Source organism: Haliotis rubra, unplaced genomic scaffold, assembly GCF_003918875.1.
Source record: "Haliotis rubra isolate DU_JTF1 unplaced genomic scaffold, ASM391887v1 Scf343, whole genome shotgun sequence".
Lineage (NCBI taxonomy): Eukaryota > Metazoa > Mollusca > Gastropoda > Lepetellida > Haliotidae > Haliotis > Haliotis rubra.
In genome coordinates, this window is record NW_025767017.1 from 1,073,675 (window position 1) to 1,091,777 (window position 18,103).

At 38.9% G+C, this 18,103-nt stretch overlaps 1 protein-coding gene across 1 annotated transcript in view; it reads right to left on the reverse strand.

Annotated features, from left to right (window-relative positions):
* LOC124284719 (protein WWC2-like) overlaps positions 1–15,292 on the reverse strand; it is an 89,845-nt gene extending 74,553 nt beyond the window's left edge. The window contains exon 1 of the mRNA XM_046720825.1: positions 15,109–15,292. Within this exon, the coding sequence (XP_046576781.1) occupies positions 15,109–15,236 (128 nt within the window). The 5' untranslated portion in view covers positions 15,237–15,292. The remainder of the gene's footprint in view (positions 1–15,108) is intronic.
* Between the last annotated feature and the right edge of the window lie 2,811 nt (positions 15,293–18,103).

Sequence of the window (18,103 nt, forward strand, 5' to 3'; positions counted from 1 at the left end):
AGAATGAAAACCTGGGTTTTCCTGACAATGAACGCATACAAATATGTGAATTCCTAGAATCGACATTCCAGTGCCTGTTGTCTTCATCATAGCCGAGCTCGAGTCATCCCGACCTTGGCGTGAAAAAACCCAGCAAGTCGGTTCATCTGCAGAAAGCATGCATAAAGTGCACACAATTGTCGGAATGTGACTGGCGTTTGGCTACATATCCCAAATGTATCAAGGGTCTCGAAGGCTGGAGAAGACAATTCCTATAATGGGATCACATATCTACACCAGGTCATGGTAGACCTGAGGGGATATACTGACACCTGCTTGGCTGATCTAACATAGAATAGTCTACACTGAGTTGTGTGGAACTATACATTGATTCTGTAATGCATGGCAAAATTCTTATCACAATTTGATACTCCACATGAGGAAACAGATATTAGTTGACCTGAGGGTTGAGTGGAAACAATGTGTCGGTGCATCAAAATACCTGTATCATTATACCATATGTGGTATGAAAAGATATGAAAATATATTACTTGTCTGCACAGAGGATAGGGTAGATACAATGCAATACTTGGCATAGGATAGACAGATATAATGCAATACGATACTTGACATAGGGTGGATAGATACAATGCGATACTTGACATAAGTTGGATAGATACAATGCAATACTTGACGTAAGTTGGACAGATAAAATGTGATACTTGACATAGGATAGATATGTGATATTTGACACAGGGTAGATAGATACAATGCAGTACTAAACATAAGTTGGATAGATACAATGCAATACTTGACATACAGGAACTGACACATATGATAAAAGATATTTCAGAGAATATACATCAGCTCATACAGAAGTTACACAGTAAGATTCACCAAGGTATCATGATATTCACAAATATCAATAAACATATGTTTAGAATAGCCACAAGCAAATCCACCAAGTATTCACTGTAAGCAGCCGAGCGCAATATTTCACTGCACAACAGCCTATGCCATCAGACTGAAACGTTCAAGTTTAAAGTTAATTGCTACTACCAAAGCAGATCACAAAACTGGAATATGATGAATGGGTATCTCACTGTGACCACTAGTCCAAGGCCGAGTCTAGTCAAACACTGTCTGGTCTGGAAAGATCAGCTAATACAGTATGAGGAGTTTGTTGCTTAATGTCCCACTAAGTAACATTTCAGTGTGAGTGATGAGTGAGTGAGTGAGTGAGTGAGTGAGTGAGTGAGTGAGTGAGTGAGTGAGTGAGTGAGTGAGTGAGTGAGTGAGTGAGTGAGTGAGTGAGTGAGTGAGTGATTCACACATTGTACCCATGTGGGGAACTGAACGCAGGTCTTCAGTGAGTGAGTGAGTGAGTGAGCAATTCACAAATTGTACCCATGTGGGGAATGGAACCCAGGTCTTCAGCGTGATGAACGAACGCATTAACCACTAGGCTACCCTACCACCCCCATTCCAGCTATATGACAGGTCTGTACCTAATGAAGACTAAACAATCCAGTGATTGATATCATGAGCAACAATCCATGCAATAGGGTTACAGAAACAGTACACAAAGTCACCAAGCCTCACTAATCCAGTCCATTAGGTCACCTCTGAATGCCAGTATTGATGGCTGGAGGAAACAACCAGCCTCGGTATCTACAGAAAATATTCTGACCCGAAACCCTACAGGGTACCAACTAATAAGAAAGATGAAAATCCATAGTAACATGTAAATAACACCGGGATGGAAGGTGACTGTGTACTAAATGAAAATCATCTGCGTTGTTGCAGCTCAGATGACTATCTGCTTATATATTGAAATCTGTGTCATGAACAGGACTGTTTTCAGCGAGTGAGTGAGTGGTCTGTTCACTTTTACCAAATTCCAGTAATATCATGGCAGGAGACACCAGAAATGTCATTCACACATAGTACCCATGTAGAGAATCGAACCCAGCATGACAAGCAAACACTTTAACCACTAGGCTACCTCACCACAAACGAGTGAACCATGTCTGAAACAGCAACAATATTCCAGTGAAACCCTGGCTGCTCTTTTACAAAAGATAAATATCACATTAGTTACAGCAACATCTCCACTTGCATTGATAGGTGTAAAGTTTCTTGTCATTCACAGAACGCTGCTCTACGCTAGGGAAGATAAGACGCTTAATGCATCACGCGGCTCAGAAGTAAGCAGAAACAATTTTTCGCTTGTCAAAACATTCTAATGGTAGACTAAACAGAAACTATTAGATCAGACTCGCACTAAGCAGAATTTGAAAGTTTTAATTTAAAATAATTAATTTTATTGCAATTGAAAATGAAGAATAATCACACATTAAGTAATGCCTTGTTTCATAAAAAATTACCTGCATGGTCTAAGACTTAGTGTAACCATGGTAACCTAAATATGGCTACTGTTTCTTATGAATGATGAGAGAGTAGTGCAACTCCTTGCCTGGATCAATGCCTGTTTCACAGCGTTTCCCCTTGCAGAAATAATACCATTGTCACAACTGTTAGTATTTGGAAATATTAAATTGATGAGTGGGTAGAAAATTTAAAAAGCTAAATATCACAGTCTAACATACCAGGTTTTAAGCAATACAGCATTTCTTTTTAAAATTGTAACACATTACACATGCCTGTTCATTTATAAACACAAATCATTTTGGACGATCAGTTAACCTCTCAAACATTTGGGACTTCAACTTACAAAAGCCTAGTCCTTTAAAATCACAATCCCTCTTTTGGATGATCGGTTAAACGCTATTACATTTGGGACTTCACTTGCAATACCTTACTCCTTTGGATGATCAAAATCACAATCCCTCTTTTGGATGATCAGTTAAACTCTCAAACATTTGGGATTTTATAATTACAATATGATCAGTTATTCCATTTATTTTAAATTACACTATCCCTTTAAAATCACAATCCCTCTTTTGAATGATCAGCTGAACTCTAAAACATTTTCTACTTCAAATTACAATAGCCCACAGGATGAGGATGTTTAACACTGGAACAGTGAACCTATCACATTGGGTGCATTGTAAATGGAACCGGATGGCAGTTTTTGCTTGCCAGGGGTTTACTACAAATAACATTTAATCAAACCAAAACAATTTTCTATGGGAAAATAGTTAGTGAGCTATCTGCAACAAAGATGATTTCCTTCAAGTCTGCATATGTTTCAGTTTCTTTGAAAGGGCAGATTTCATTAAGATTAGAGGATGTTTATTTTGGGCTTCAAATCACTGCTAATGGTATTTCAGCTATAAGGTTTTGCTGACATGAACAATTTTGTCTGTATACATAAAAGCTCAAAGTTTTTATTTTTTATTTTATAAAGCTTAAACAGTGCTTGATTCACAATCAAACACACACATTTACATAGAGAACTTGACAATTTGTTTCACAAATATTTTCCCAGATTTGACGTTTCTTATCTCAAAGCTTATCGCTATTCCAAGCAATGTCTGGGATGATTAAAGAAGAGACAATGAAAGATTTCATCAGAGACAACAGCCAAGAATGTTTAGGAGTGAGTGGATGTTAATGTTGCAGTCAGCAGTATTTCAGCTATGTCACATCAACCTGGAAACTGTCAGGTCTGGATCAAGCAAACCATTGACTAAAACCTTCACCTACATGTCACTGTGACATGCTGATCACTGAAAAGGTATGTTGTTTGTTGCTGACTCAGTCAGCAATAGTCCAACAATAGTGTGTGAATGAGTATGTTTTTATGCCACTTTTAGCAATATTCCAGCAATATCACGATGGTGTACACCAGAAATGGGCTTCACACATTCTATCCATGTGGGGAATCAAACCCAGGTCTTCAGCACGACAAACGAACGCTCTAACCACTAGACTACCCCACCCTATTCCAGCTATAAGAGGCAGGGATTGTTATTAACCAACAACAATAACTAGCCGGTATGTAGTAAATGCCCTAAAATGTTTGAGGTGTACCTTAGAAAGAAACTGATCTGGCCTAGAGCTAATTTTCATCCATACTAATTTCAGATCAGACAATCCAGTGATTTATATTGCAAAGCAACCTAAGCAACCAAAACTAACACCGTCAACCAAATCCCATAGTCAGACAACCTGATAAATTAAGTGGCCTTATACAACCAGTACTGGTAGATAGGAACCAATTCTAACCTGGACACACCCCGGGATAACAGGCAGCCTTTCCCAAGACAGAAGAGAAGAATCCAAAAGCTTGTACGATTTCATAAAAGAAGATGATGAGGCAAGTCAAATAATTACTTATGTTTTTCACCTTATAGAAATGTCAGCAACAACATAGAAATCAATATACATATGAAATTGAACCTAGGTCTTTGGTGTGACAAGCAAACACATCAACCACTGGGCTACCCGATCCCCTAACAAAGAATGAATTCAAGGGTCTGTTGTTACATATCTCGGTGCTATGGTGAATTGTCCCAGTCTCCGGACCTAACCTTGATTCCCAAGACAGACTAACATCATGCACTTGCTATTGTATACAGGGTAGAAATGCCAGACAGCTAGCATGAAAGACAGGCCGACTATATAAACACTCCCCGACATGAAAAACAGGTGCTTGTTCTTCCTCTGTATCATACTACTTGACACAGACAGAGGATTGCACAAACTTCACCAGTGGCTGTGTCAAAGTTGAAATATCTATTTCCATTTATTTTAGTTGTTTGTTAAGAGGAACACCAAGTATAGTCTGTGAGACATTGTGATTGAATCTCAGGTCAGATTGACTGTACCGGCAGCAATACCATGTATTGTGGTAAGAGGTGAGGTGAGGTGAAATTGGGTTTAACATCGTGCTTGAGAATATTTCGCTCATATGACGATGTGCATGCGTGTGTATGTGTATGTGCGGCTGCTTGTACTAGCCCAGACTGAAGCTGGTTTTATAGTGCTAGCCCACTGAGATACCATGCCGCAGTGAAGCATGAATACCCCACTCAGACACATTTTCCTGACTCCGAGCCGACCAGTCCTTGTTGTACCCATCAATGCCGAGCGACAGGCAGGGACCAACAAGTACCATATTTTAACGTCTTTTGGTATGACACGGAGGCGGTTATTGTGGTATGAATGTCAAAGACCAATGCACCAAGTTCTTATGGACAAAAATAATAAGTATTTGGTATTTCATACATCCAAAATAGGGTGTGTAGATAGGTCAGATGGGCCTGGTGGGATTCGGGGGGTTTGATTAGTGTTCTATTTTCAAAAGAGGTAATAAGGATTGTCAAGATAGGCATGCTTTTAAGTATCAAATAAGGGTTGCTATGTTGAAATAATGACTAGTTTAAACACAGTCAAATACATTAACACTACCAGCATACATGTCAAAAAGCTTTAGAAAAAAGTGTTACATATTTCATGACCACGGCATGCTTGAAACTGATACTTTTCTGTTCAAGCATTAAGGGTTTAATATTACTTGGCTTAAGGATACAATGTTCAATGACATGAACAGACTCAGGCAAGCGACAATTTCTACATCTGTTTGTATCATTCTGTATCAATATGAGATACAAATTTTGTACCATGGCACCAGCGACAATCAAAACATACCTGCTGAACAAGAGCTTCAACACCTATGCCAATATCAAGACTGTACGTGACCGCAATAACAAATATGTTTCACCAATACCATGTTCAACATCACTGCTCCTACCATGCCAACCAACAAGTATTTTATGTTCATAATGCTTCCACTACAAAAAAAAAAACAATCCATACACACTTATTGAGCTGTTTACATACAAAACACTCACCATCAATTCACATTGATAATGACATACATTCTGTCAGGGGTATCAATAACAGCACAATGACGATTCACTGGCAACATATGTTCCTGGTTCCATAAAAATGGTAATATTTCAAGAAATAGATCACCAATATGGAACACCACACAAGTGACCCAGTTTCCCTTGAACACATGGCCATACACTGGGTCTTTATTTGCGACATATCTCTGATGAATGGCCTTTTGTGACTTATTTTTATAAGTGTTCCAGGAGGGTACATGATTCACACCCTATCCGCTCCAGTACACTGTGCATCTGAAGCCAAGGTAGTTTGGACATGTGATTAAAAGATATATATCACTGTAACCTACTTCCATATAATGCACTATCAACCTTCTAGGATATATTTCTATTTTCAACCACCAAATGAAAAGATTCATAAACAGGAGAAAATGAGTTTATACTGTGAGCAAATCAATGAATTTACTGTTGGATGCTACACTGTTCTAATTGCTCACTGAAACACTGCTGGAAGCCTCTGCCTCATGTTATCTGATGATACAGGGAACCAGGAACTTCAGAAACACAGCTGACTGACTGACTGACTGAGTTTGGTTTTACGCCGCTTTTAGCAATATTCCAGCAACATCACGGAGGGGGACACCAGAAATGGGCTTCACACAATGTACCCATGTGGGGAATCGAACCCGGGTCTTCGGCGTGACGAGCAAACGCTTTCACCACTAGGCTACCCCACTGCCCAAACACAGCTGACAGTGCAACTAACAATTCATGATTCATGTAGAAGAAGCTAAAAAGCTGTTTGTTTAATGCCGCAATATTACAGCTATATGACTGCCATCTTTAAAAATCAAATCTGGACCAAACAATTCAGTGATTGATATCATGAGCACTGATCAAAGAACTTTTAATATAACATACATGAGCCACTTTAAGTCAAGAGCCACCTCTTACAACAAGCATGAGTTGCTGAATATCACTTCAAAGCTTGATCTTCATAGGTGTTAAGCAAGACAAGGAACCTGTGACAGCAAATTACTGATGTATAGAGATAGTGAGTGCGTGAGTGAGTGAGTATGGTTTTACGCCGCTTTTTAGCAATATTCCAGCAACATCACGGCGGGGGACACCAGAAATGGGCTTCACACATTGTACCCATGTGGGGAATCCAACCCAGGTCTTTGGCGTGACGAGCGAACGCTTTAACCACTAGACTACCCCACCGCCCCGATGTATAGAGATAGTGACCAATGTGTGCGAGATTTTCACACCACTTTTAACAATAAACAGAAATGGGTTGCCTGACAGATCACCCATATGGAAACAGAACCAAATCTTAAACCTGAAGAATCAGCACTTTAACCACTTGGCCGCCAGTACACTGGTTTAATTTACCTCACATTGCTGTATCCTTATCAGTTCCCAAGTTCGGAACTATTAAAACATAACTTCATACATGTTAAACATCCCACTTACAACAACATGCAATTCAACTTAAGTCCATGAAACATTAAAATTTAATGATAAATTCAACAAATTTCAGCTTGCCATACAGGTGGCATTACCCCCCAGGCAATCAAGAATAGAATAATCTAGATTGCCAGAGATAGGAAACTTAAGTATTATTCTGGGTGAGATTCTATTTTTCATGTTCAGAATATATTTTTAAATAAGATAATGTTATTTCTGGGATTAAATGTTCGTCAAGCAAGTCTTTGAGGGAGGCAGACACATGGCCTAATAAATCTACATTCATATTTAATACTGTCAACAGTTGCATGTGAGAATTGTATGGATTTGTTTGAAGACAGCTGCTGATACAGGGCCAGCTCTACTTGCTACGTGATCTGCTGGATGAAGAACAAGGACAAATGCTCTGTGAATAATTCAAAGTGGCAGGTGCTTCCTAGTGATGAAAATGTCATTTTCACTGGGTCGTAAAACTGCAACTTCAAACCCATAGGCCTGAAATTAACAACATAAATACTGCTAGCACTTCAGTTGAATGTCACTTAGGCCATACATAAAACTTGTGTTTCAGGTAATGGATAAGTAACAGCATGTTCTGCTGCTTGTAGCAGTATTTTTGCCATAAAGGTATTTCAGCAATACTGAAGCTGATGGCATGAAGAACTGAGATTACACTTCACAACTATGGCTACCCTACCACCCCTTAAAACATAGGACCTGTGAAGATCTGGGTTAGAATTGGTCTTCAGCAACCCATGCTTGTCGTAAGAAGCTGCTAATGGCATCGGGTGGTCAGGCTTCGCTGACTTGGTTGACACATGTCACCATATCCCAATTGCGTCTGGTCACTGGATCACTGGATTCTCTGGTCCAGACTTGATTATTTACAGACTGCCACCATATCGCTGGAATATTGCTGAGTGTGGCGTTAAACTAACTCACTCACTCGCTTAAAACATACAGAAAGATTTGTTGACTTAAGGAGTCAGGACTAATGCTGCTCTATACTTCAGTTATATCACAGTATGCCAGCTTGACGTGGGAGGTAAACGCCACATGATGCAGGTATTTATCGTTTACCACATGGCAAAATGAATAAGTAAGTGTATAGTGCTAACAAACCTAAAACCTTCGTGAGGGCAAAACTGAGACTGTGGAAGATAAATAAAAAATAAATATAAATTAATGATTTTCCTTTCCCTGTGTTACATCTATAATGCTGGATCATCTCATTACAAGAAACTCGTGCAGTATAATGTCGGCCCTAGGAGTGAGTGAGTGAGTTTAGTTTTACGCCGCACTCAGCAATATTCCAGCTATATGGCGGCGGTCTGTAAATAATCGAGTCTGGACCAGACAATCCAGTGATCAACAGCATGAGCATCGGTTGGGAACAGATGACATGTGTCAACCAAGTCAGCGAGCCTGACCACCCGATCCTGTTAGTCACCTCTAACGACAAGCATAGTCGCTTTTGTGGCAACAGCCTTAGGAAGTCAAATATTGATGATAAATAGCAATGAAGCACAATACCAATGGATTCTTGTAGGAACTAGACTATAGCTATAATTGTGAAAGCATGGAAGTGTTTCAAATCACTCCCAGACATGTACTGGTCAAATCCTGACACAGGGGATCTAGACACTGGACCCCAGAATCAAGTGCTAGTGTAAGAGGTAACAAAATGAATTGGGTGGCCAGACTTTTCAACTTGGATCAGAGCTCCAGATAAGATTTAGCTCATGTGGGTACTGTACCCACTGTATTTTTTGGGAGTGGGTATTATGAATGTATTTCATTTTCCGTTACCCACTGCTTTCAAATATGTGCGTATTTCAGTCATTTTACTCACCTAAGTATATGTCATTGAGTAAGTTTACTAAGCAGGTATGTTCTACCTTATGTCATACCTAATCAAAACCAACTTTAATATAATGGAAATGATCACTCATCCTATACTGACAATACAACACTCATCCTATACTAACAGTACAACTTGATAGCAATCGATGTCTTTTTCATTACGCAAGCGATTTTTATAAATATATTCTGTACGCATTTGTTTTAAACTTTTTGCGTATCTAACATTTTAAATGCGTAATTGGTACGCAACAATTATTTTTTCAATGCGAAATTGGAAATATTCTAAGCGTATTTTACCCTCTGTTGGATGATTGGTAATGTAACCCATCAGTGTGAATCATTGCTCACAAATCAACCACTGGACAGGAATGTTTATAGGATGCAGTCACGTAGCTTGAATATTGCTGAGGATATCATTAAACAATTAACACAAACATGGCATTTGTACCCATATGGGATATCATATTCATTTTCAAATTTTTGGCAAGACAAGTCCACACCACAACCTCCAAGCCAAAAAACATTTCTTGCGTCGTAGTAAAATAATCTCAATTGTACCATTTTAGCAAGAGTGGCCATGAAGCTCAATAGCAATGACACTAAAAGCTAGCCTCTCTATAAGACGAATAAAAAAAGCACTCCTATTTAAGTATAGTGAGTGAGTGAGTTTAGTTTTACGCCGCACTCAGCAATATTCCAGCTATATGGCGGCGGCCTATTTAAGTATAGAACGACTGGGCAAGTCTAGACTTTAAATTAAGAATTGTTCTGTGCTGTAAAATGTTTTTGGTGACATATTTATTTCTAAAAGGTGAACTTTTTCTAGGACTAATATCAATCTATGGAAAAGCCTTCATGCTAACATATTGTTTTGCATTTAACTGGTAAGATAATCCCAACCTTCACAACATACGATCAACTCTTCCAAGAATGTCAGCACAAGATGAACTCCTTGCACCGAGACTTCTCTTCAACATGTTCAAGCTGAAATCTTTCCCTTGGGAGTGAGACTGCATTTTGATTGTAAGTTTAATAACAAATGTTTCAAGCAATGGCTGATATGCGGCAAAGAATTCTATCTCTCTACAATCTTCACCTGCAACTACAACCATTAAAAGGGAATAGAGACACACTAATAATAGAGGCATACTGCTTACTCCACTTAACTAGCAGACGTTTGTCCACCATCGTTTCTGGTAATTGGACCCAGCAATATTTCATTTGGAACACAAATGTTTTCAACAACTTGTAAGTAGTTTTTCGCACCTAATGGGTTTCAGGGCTTAGAACAGATCCCAAGCACTTGCCTGTTGCAAGAGGTGACATAATAAGATTGGGTGGTCAGGCTTGGTGACTTGCTTGATTGCGTGTCATGCAAATATTTCCCATTGACTACAGGCAGCCATGATTTAACTAGGATATGCTCTCTGTAGTGTAACACAAAGTTTTCAATAAATCATCTGAGCTATTCATTCATGTTTAACGATACAGTACAAAGCGAGTACAGCATTGAATAGTATTTCAGGTCTATCATGGCATGCTAGCTTGTTGTGGGAGGAAACCCTGAGGTGAACCAGGTCTCAGACGGTCACACCACAAATTAAAGTTCAAAGCCACAAATAGGTATGGGATCTACAAACCATGAAACGTAATAAGGAGAACAGGATTCAAACTCACTATCACAAGTTTCTGGAATGCCTTAGCAAATAATGTACTAAAGTAGAATCACTAGTTAGTGAGTGATTATGTTTTACGCCGCTTTTAGCAATATTTCAGCAATATCACGGCAGGGGACACCAGAAATGGGCTTCCCACTAGTTAGTATTAGAATAAGCAAGTGGATGAGTTAAGTTTTAGACTTTAGCAATATTCCAACAAGATCACAGCTGGGGCAATGAAATGGGCTTCACACATTGAACCTTGGAGGGTATGCAAACCCAAATCTTCAACAGGATCATTCAAATTAACCAACAGGCAACTCCTCTGTCCCATGATCTGGATAAAGCATATATAATTCAGACTCTTCAAAATATAATAAATGTTCAAACAACTACAAATCGCCACGACAAAATTATGCTGAGCTCTATTGACCAACTGTCCCATGTAACAAGCTACCTGCTAATTAGGCCTCATCAAATACCAATTAGTACTAATTACTGGTCACACCTGATGATGTAATAACATAAACAGCCAGTCATTGAGTTGGGGCCCAAGTGTTAATGGCTATGTGATGAGTGGAGGGTTAATTCAAACAGCTGTATTCTCACAGACCAGAACAGTTCCCATATGACATTTGGAGCTTGCTAATGAAATAATTGCACTTTGGAATTATGGACCCTAACATAATGGAATGATTGTATTTGCTGTGATACTCAATGGTATGATTGTCAGATGATTGTTTTCAAGTCTTATTAAACAAAGCATTTTAAGCATAGCACACTCTGGACAAAACTGCATTTAGTTCAAGGATCCGGGATTTCTCTAGGAATTCCAGCTAGCTGCCGATGGATGGAAAAATAGGAAGAATGGTTCTTTGCCCTGAAATGCTTTCATAATTTTTTAAATTCTATCTAAACTTTTGCACTATACAAGTATTATTGTTGATCAAATTATCGCAAACAAGTTCTTAAAGTTTTTACCTCTTCACTGCATTTGTAATGAGTGACATATGTGTATGTTTGTAAAACAAACTTTAACACTGGAATACAATTATCACAACCTAAAATTATGGACTCAAAATTTAGAAAATGTTTACTGACATTTTCCAGGGATAACTAGTAACATGGAAAATCGCCTTGATAGTATTAGCTCACTCAATGTAGATGATTGTTTTAAGCCAATATTATCAGTAAGGACAAAATAAAGAGAACTGCCAGCTTGAAACGTGTACCTGTATAATACTGATAACATGAAATGTATGGCCATTTAGATAAACATAGCTTTTTCAAGACTTGTGGGTGTTACCAAGTATTTGATGACTGGCAATATCATCAGGAGCCTATGGAACATTATGCACTGACATCTACACTACAAAAGTTATCATTAATATTCTGTAGTACATTCTATGATGAACTTTATGAGATGAACATGACATCACTCTGGAACACTGTAACGTCAAGAAACAGTTAACGTCATCTGCTTCTGTGACAACTACCCTGGCAGAACGTGGAGTGAAAAAATTAGGGTTAGGTTAGGGGTTTGGTTTAGGTTAGGATTAGGGTTATTTTAATCTCAGTTATATATTTTTTCACCTTTCTGCAGTTCGCATCATTTGACCTAATTAAATATGGCAGGCAGGTATCTGATATAATTTGTTCTGTTCAGGACTTAGCAAGCTTGATATGAGAAAGGTGTATAGGTATTGTATTTTAGAAAATATTCAATCAATGAAAAGTACTCTAAAGTTTTCCAAGATCCAAACCCATTCAAGATAAATTTGAACCAATTAGATGACACACCTCCATTCATTAAACGATCACAGATCAACATCATAACCATGGTGTTAGTTGTGTGGAAACGGTATGAAACAAACATCCCTTGAAATCTAACGCATCAAAAATATTTATGAATATATTCAGCCTCAATTAGAAACTGCTATGAAAAAACATACTGATCATGTTTATTGTTTCACAATGACCCTGTCTGAACTGTGAATAGTCCAACTTTAACCCCCTACTTCAACATACTGATTAAACATCACTGTCAAACTAATAATGGCACTAATCTTGATATTAAAGAGTACTATCACCTCAGCTCAAGTTTCTGTTGCACCTACTTTGTAAATACTGTCATAATAAGTCTTTCCAATCTATCTACTACTACACAATGTTATAAATATATGTTATATTAATATGTTGTGTTTTTTAAGCTGTGCTCCAAGGTAAGAAAGAGGTCTATGTTATGGGGACATTGATTATGGCTGAATGTAGGTAACCTTACCAGATGAGTGGATAGATGCTCATACCATTGACAACTGGTTTATCTGGCTGCTAGTTGATTATTTACACGCCAGTGAACAATAATGTACTTACATTAACTTAAAGGCTGTGTGAAAATACTGGAAACTGCATAATAAATGATTATTACTAACACAACACTATTATTTTCAAATTTTCAAATCATAAAATAAACAATGCATAAAATTGACTTTTCAAGATTGAAGTGTTCTATAGTTTAATCAATTATTGTCCTGAGAACTGACACAAAAATGTAGTGGCAATACAGATATATGGGTGAGTATTTTAAATATCTGAAACGACAGCACTTGAAAATCACAAAGCTCTTATCGTGTTGGACTCAATTGTTCTGGTTGAACAGTTTCAAAATTGAGCCTAAGGGGGAAAGCTATTTTACACGCATATTGTACATTCTTGAGACAGGCATACTGGTAATTAAATCAAGCTATTTGGGAAGGAATATCAGTCTTTACACCTCAGTGAAACGAAGCCATTGTCACCGGCAAGGATGTTGAAAACACAGTTTTCACAAACAGAATATGAAAAGCTGAACACATTCCAACATTAATTAAAATTAACACTGTCTAAAGCATTTCACAATACGTATCGGGACATTCTCGAGAGCGTTCTACTTTCATTGTAGCACGACTCTTGACAGGCTCACAACATAGGAAGTTGGAGAAAGGAAATTGGTCTGAAGAGGGGAGGGGTCAGCTTTGTAGTGTGCAATGTAGCCTAGTTTCTACTGTTCACCGGATAGCATTACTTTCCTGTTTCAAAAGTGTTTCATTGTTGCCATAAACACTTAATTTGTGAAATAATACACTTGAAAGGGGAACCCATATCAAATGGTTATTTCCCATAGTGTAACAGTATTGTCACTAGTTCCTATTTTCCCATAGTCACTATATATAGTATTGTTTGAAAATTGTAAAAAATGTTCAACATTTTATATACTAGACAATGGTTATCATATAAGTATAACATTGAAATGGATGAGAAAACAAATATTGAAGAAGGGAGTACTGCACTTTACCAGGCGCACTTTTTCAGATTAATTAGCGCTGCTGCGGTTCCCTAACCCTAAGGATCGTAAAGGGTGCCTAACCCTAAACCCTAAGGATCGTAAAGGGTGCCTAACCCTAAACCCTAACCCTAAGGATCGTAAAGGGTGGCATACCCTAAACCCTAAGGATCGTAAAGGGAGCAGCGAGGGCTGCACCCGGTAAAGTGCATTCTAGTCTTGAAGTATAATGATATTTTCATATTCCAGCTATTATATTATGGGTCTATATTAAATACAAAAACAGTACTGAACAAAACACAACCTGTTGAATCTAAACATTACAGCAATAGCGGTTCAGTGGCACAATAATATTTCGTTATCATCGACCCACTATTTACATAGTAGAAATATGTAGCACTTGACTATGGCAATGTCACAATCAAACATGAATAGCATAATCTGTAAGTAACTAATGATGGCAACAATGTGTGAGTAAACTCAGAGAGAAACACTCGTCATCTGTCACATCCCAATGACTTTTATACCCGCCCCGACAGCCTTCATGTAAAACGCGCGCCTAGGTGTGAATGTAGCATTGGTCGTTACAATAAGCAACATGTGTATTGATGCGATAAACAACACAATTAATTGTGTATAAGTGAAAGTCCATCCCTACATATACCACTGTATTCCGTGAGGAGTACTTGTAAACGAAATTTACCGACTGACCGGGTCGAGATCGGATAGTTGAGTGCCGTTTGTATTTCCCACCTCGAACCCCACGTCTCTCGGGATTAGCTCAAACAGAATGGAATGTTGGCTCGCGAAGAATCATCACATATTTTACACACTGAATGAAACACAAAATAAATAGTCCATTATATGCACTTTGAAGATACATGCTTCCTTCGACGTAAAACCACTTCCACATAGTATAGACAGCCGATGGAAAAGTCAACGGTCTGACTCTGTCCCTCGCTCTCTTGACAGAGTGCACCATGTCAGGCGTTAGACTCACCTATCTCGCGGGTCGATCCAAGTTGTTTGGCCATTATTATGATCAATATAAAACACTTTTCCATCATAATCTATCGCCTCTTCCCATCCGTCGGGAAGGAGGATCTCTCCATTACGGCCCTTTGGCATAGTTCATCAGTAAAATTCGCTATCGTCTCCCGACACTTCTCACAGTACTGTCCACCATTTTGACTGGGGATATTAACATACGTCACGTGATGCTGACAGCCAATGAGAGGAGACAATAGATCTATTCGCGAGATCGGAATGCATATCTAAATAGCAAAACATTTCTATGTGGGTTAACAGGGGGAAAGTATTTCATCACTAGAAAACTCATAAACAATATGGAAAATAATAACATGCTTTCGGTGGAATTCGATCGGAGATAGCATTTTGTCAATAAACGTACAACACCAGCATTCCAGGGAAGAAAGCATGCATAATCGTATCGGATATAAGTTCGAGTTGGCAATGTAGAAATGCCCCCTACTAAGCAAGATTGGCCGATTTTAAGTACACGAGTCGTTCTTTCACAAGTATTATTCAAAGTGGATCCATTCAAACAACCAAGAGGGTTGTAACGTGTCAGATTCTAAAACTGGAAAGTCAGATTCTATAACTGCATTTATCCGAGAACAACTAAGTATTGGCTACAATTATCACATTCGTGTTATTGTGTGAATTTGAGTGTGTTTGGTTTTTTAATGTCCTATGTATGGTCTTTTTAGCCTTGTTTATTCATACTGGTATTACCATACAAGCTCGATGGTATGTCTAGGTAAGTACAATAGTAAACACTCGACCGGTATGTTGTTTACAACAAGGCTGTTGGATTATATTTAAAGCACCTGCGCACTCGACCATAGACAAATAGTGGAAATATTTAGTCACTAAATAGATAACATTAATATATTCAGGAATTCCAATGCATTGTCTGTCTCAGCCAGTGTGCAGTGAGGCGCTAGTCATGCATGTACACGGATGTATTTTTATCGTGTTTTTGTTTATGGTAATAGCATTTTGAATGGAAACCAGTGACTATTTCCATCCTGAGTTAAGAGCTCGGATTGTATACGCATTAAGGATGTGAATACGTAACGACGCTTTCAATGCATGGCGCTTACGAACATCATAAAGATTATGCGATCTGTTTCAAAGCGGAATCTGTTTGATTGTTCTGTAATATTCTACTGACGGAATACTCAGCAATTTCCCAGCTGTATGACGGCGTTTTTTGAATGTCTAGACAAATTCTAACCCGGCTCTTTGCGGGTCTTGTGGTAGTAGTCGTCGTCGTAGCAGTAGTAGTAGAAGTGAGTGAATATGGTTTTACGCCGCTTTAGCAATATTCCAGCAATATCACGGCGGACACCAGGAATGTCTTCACACATTGTACGCATGTGTGGAATCGAACCCTTGGCGTGACGAGCGAACGCTTTAACCACTAGGCCACCCCACCGCCCCTTCTTGTTGTTGTTGTAGTAGTAGTAGTAGTAGTAGTGGTAGTAGTAGTAGTAGTAGTAGTGGTAGTAGTAGTGGTAGTAGTAGTAGTAGTAGTAGTTTGTTGTTGTTTTGTTTAATGTCAGACTCGGCATACCCCAGCTATATGACAACCGTCTGTATATAACTAATCGAGTCTGAACCCGATAATCCAGGGGTTGAAGTCATGAGCATCGATCTAAGCGATCGTGCATCATCAACCTGACCGCCTGATCCGCAATAATAGTAATTGTGTAGAAGTAGTAGTAGTAGTCGTCGTGGTCGTCGTCGTCATAGTGGTGGTGGTGTGGTAGTCGTGCCTGAAATAATCGGGAAAAACTGTAGCGCTATGAATGCACTTCTCGCACAAAACTGAGCAATATTTCACAAAACAACGCACGAACAATACATCTAGAAACAAAACACTAAGCTTCAACTCAGTATTGTATTCTACAACACGCCAGATTCTTCCAATGGTGAAACACGAGCCAGATATTAATGCATACATTCCGCCAATAGCGCCGTGAATAGTGCGGACAACTGTATTAACGAATATATAAAGTGAGTGTTTTAAGTCACATTCAACATAGCGTAAACCACGCACTGATACAAAATCGTAATTTATGCAGACATGTCGAATATTTACAAGACATAAAACACCGCAGCGGAAGGTAAACACATCCGTGTTGGGACATCTGCCGTCAGTGTTGCAGTATACTAGGGGACGGTGGCTTTAACGCCAGCACTGAGTCACCTCTCATTGTTAACAGGTTCAAACCCTATAGTACAGCATTACTCTCAGGAATGCCCTCCTCTCGTGGACTCTACATACTGGAGGCATTCGCCACCGCGCCGTCAACACAAGGTATATCAACTGGCCGGTTATACTAGATATATTCAACAGTATTTATAGTTTGAAATTGTAGTAGTACAATGCAGTCCAAGCTTGCGTGGAATGCATCAAACTATAATTACATCGGTGACTAAGCTCATGTAAAGCTTGAAACATGGTTACTGTTGTAGTAGAACGTTGGTGTTTATTGCTCTAGCATTGCATTAAGTATTTCATTAGGGACACGTATAGGTGTGTGTGTACATAGCTAGAGAAGCTTCTGCTTATAGAAGGCATTGAGACGGCACTCCACGGGAAGCTGTTGGTTTATTATGTACAGGAATTCCTCCATTCAGCTTGAGGGAACGGTGTGTGTGGTTGACTGGAACAACGGACACGGGGGTCTTATTAGCGCTTGAATGAAAATATATGAAGTACTGACGGAAGGGAGAAGGAAGGAATAAATCGGTTAAAAGTATCTACAACATGAAATGATTTAAGAGTGAGTGAGAGAGCATGATTTTACGTTGCCTTTAGCAATATTCCAGCAATATCATGGCGGGGGACACCAGATATGGGCTTCACACATGTGGAGAATCGAACCCGGGTCTTCGGCGTGACGAGCGAACGCTCTAACCACTAGGCTACCCCGCCGGAAAACCGGGGAACATCATACATGAGG